At 44.9% G+C, this 853-nt stretch overlaps 1 protein-coding gene across 6 annotated transcripts in view; it reads left to right on the forward strand.

Moving 5' to 3' along the window:
* Mre11 (MRE11 homolog, double strand break repair nuclease) overlaps positions 1-853 on the forward strand; it is a 54,256-nt gene that overhangs the window by 18,734 nt on the left and 34,669 nt on the right. For all 6 annotated transcript variants that reach the window (XM_029543289.1, XM_021207121.2, XM_029543286.1 and 3 more), the window contains one exon: positions 244-429. In XM_029543289.1, the coding sequence (XP_029399149.1) occupies positions 244-429 (186 nt within the window). The remainder of the gene's footprint in view (positions 1-243; positions 430-853) is intronic.

Genomic DNA, 853 nt, shown 5'->3' on the forward strand with positions numbered 1-853 from the left:
CCTCTGGCCTGACTGTATCCTGACTCTGCTGCCCCCCAGTGCAGACCCGGGGGCCCCCCGCTTCCTGCCCTACCTCTGGCCTGACTGTATCCTGAAAGATAGTAAGGCTGTGCTTTGGAATCCATGCAATCACCAACCCTTTGGGAGCTTCTGACAAGAATGGAGAAAAGATTTCTGTAAACTTGAGAAGGAATTTTCCCTTGCTGCTATGAACTTATGTTCTGCTTTTAAATCTTGGTGTAGGAGTAAACACGGAAATACCAACTTCATCCCAGAGCAGTTTTTGGATGACTTCATCGACCTTGTTATCTGGGGCCATGAACATGAGTGTAAAATTGGCCCAACCAAAAATGAGCAGCAGCTCTTTTATGTGTCTCAGCCTGGAAGCTCAGTGGTGACGTCCCTTTCCCCTGGAGAAGCTGTGAAGAAGTGAGTCCTTTAATATTCAGAAACCCTTGCATCCCACACTAGTGCTGTTGGCTGCAGAGGACAGCTTGTTTAGATTTTAGATTGCATTTATTACTGTGTGTGTATGTGTGACAAGAGACGTGTGTGAGGGTGTGCGTGTGCTGTGGTGAGGACAGCTTTGTGGAATCAAGTCTCTCCTTCCACTGTGCTTGGATTCTGGAGTCAAACACAGGTTTGCAGGCAAGAGCTTTACCCGCTGAGCCATCTCACCCATCCTGAGGTCACTTTGTGTATGAGGGTTGGTTGTTGTTGTAGTTGCTCTGTTTAAAGGTTAGTTGGTTGGTTTTCTTTCATTTTAATTGTCTCATTTATTCCTAGGCAAAAACAAATGAAAAACAAACAAATGCTGCTTTAAGAGAGGAGTGCAAAAAAAAAAAAAAAAAAA

Source organism: Mus pahari, chromosome 10 (assembly GCF_900095145.1).
Source record: "Mus pahari chromosome 10, PAHARI_EIJ_v1.1, whole genome shotgun sequence".
In the NCBI taxonomy this organism is placed as follows: Eukaryota; Metazoa; Chordata; class Mammalia; order Rodentia; family Muridae; genus Mus; species Mus pahari.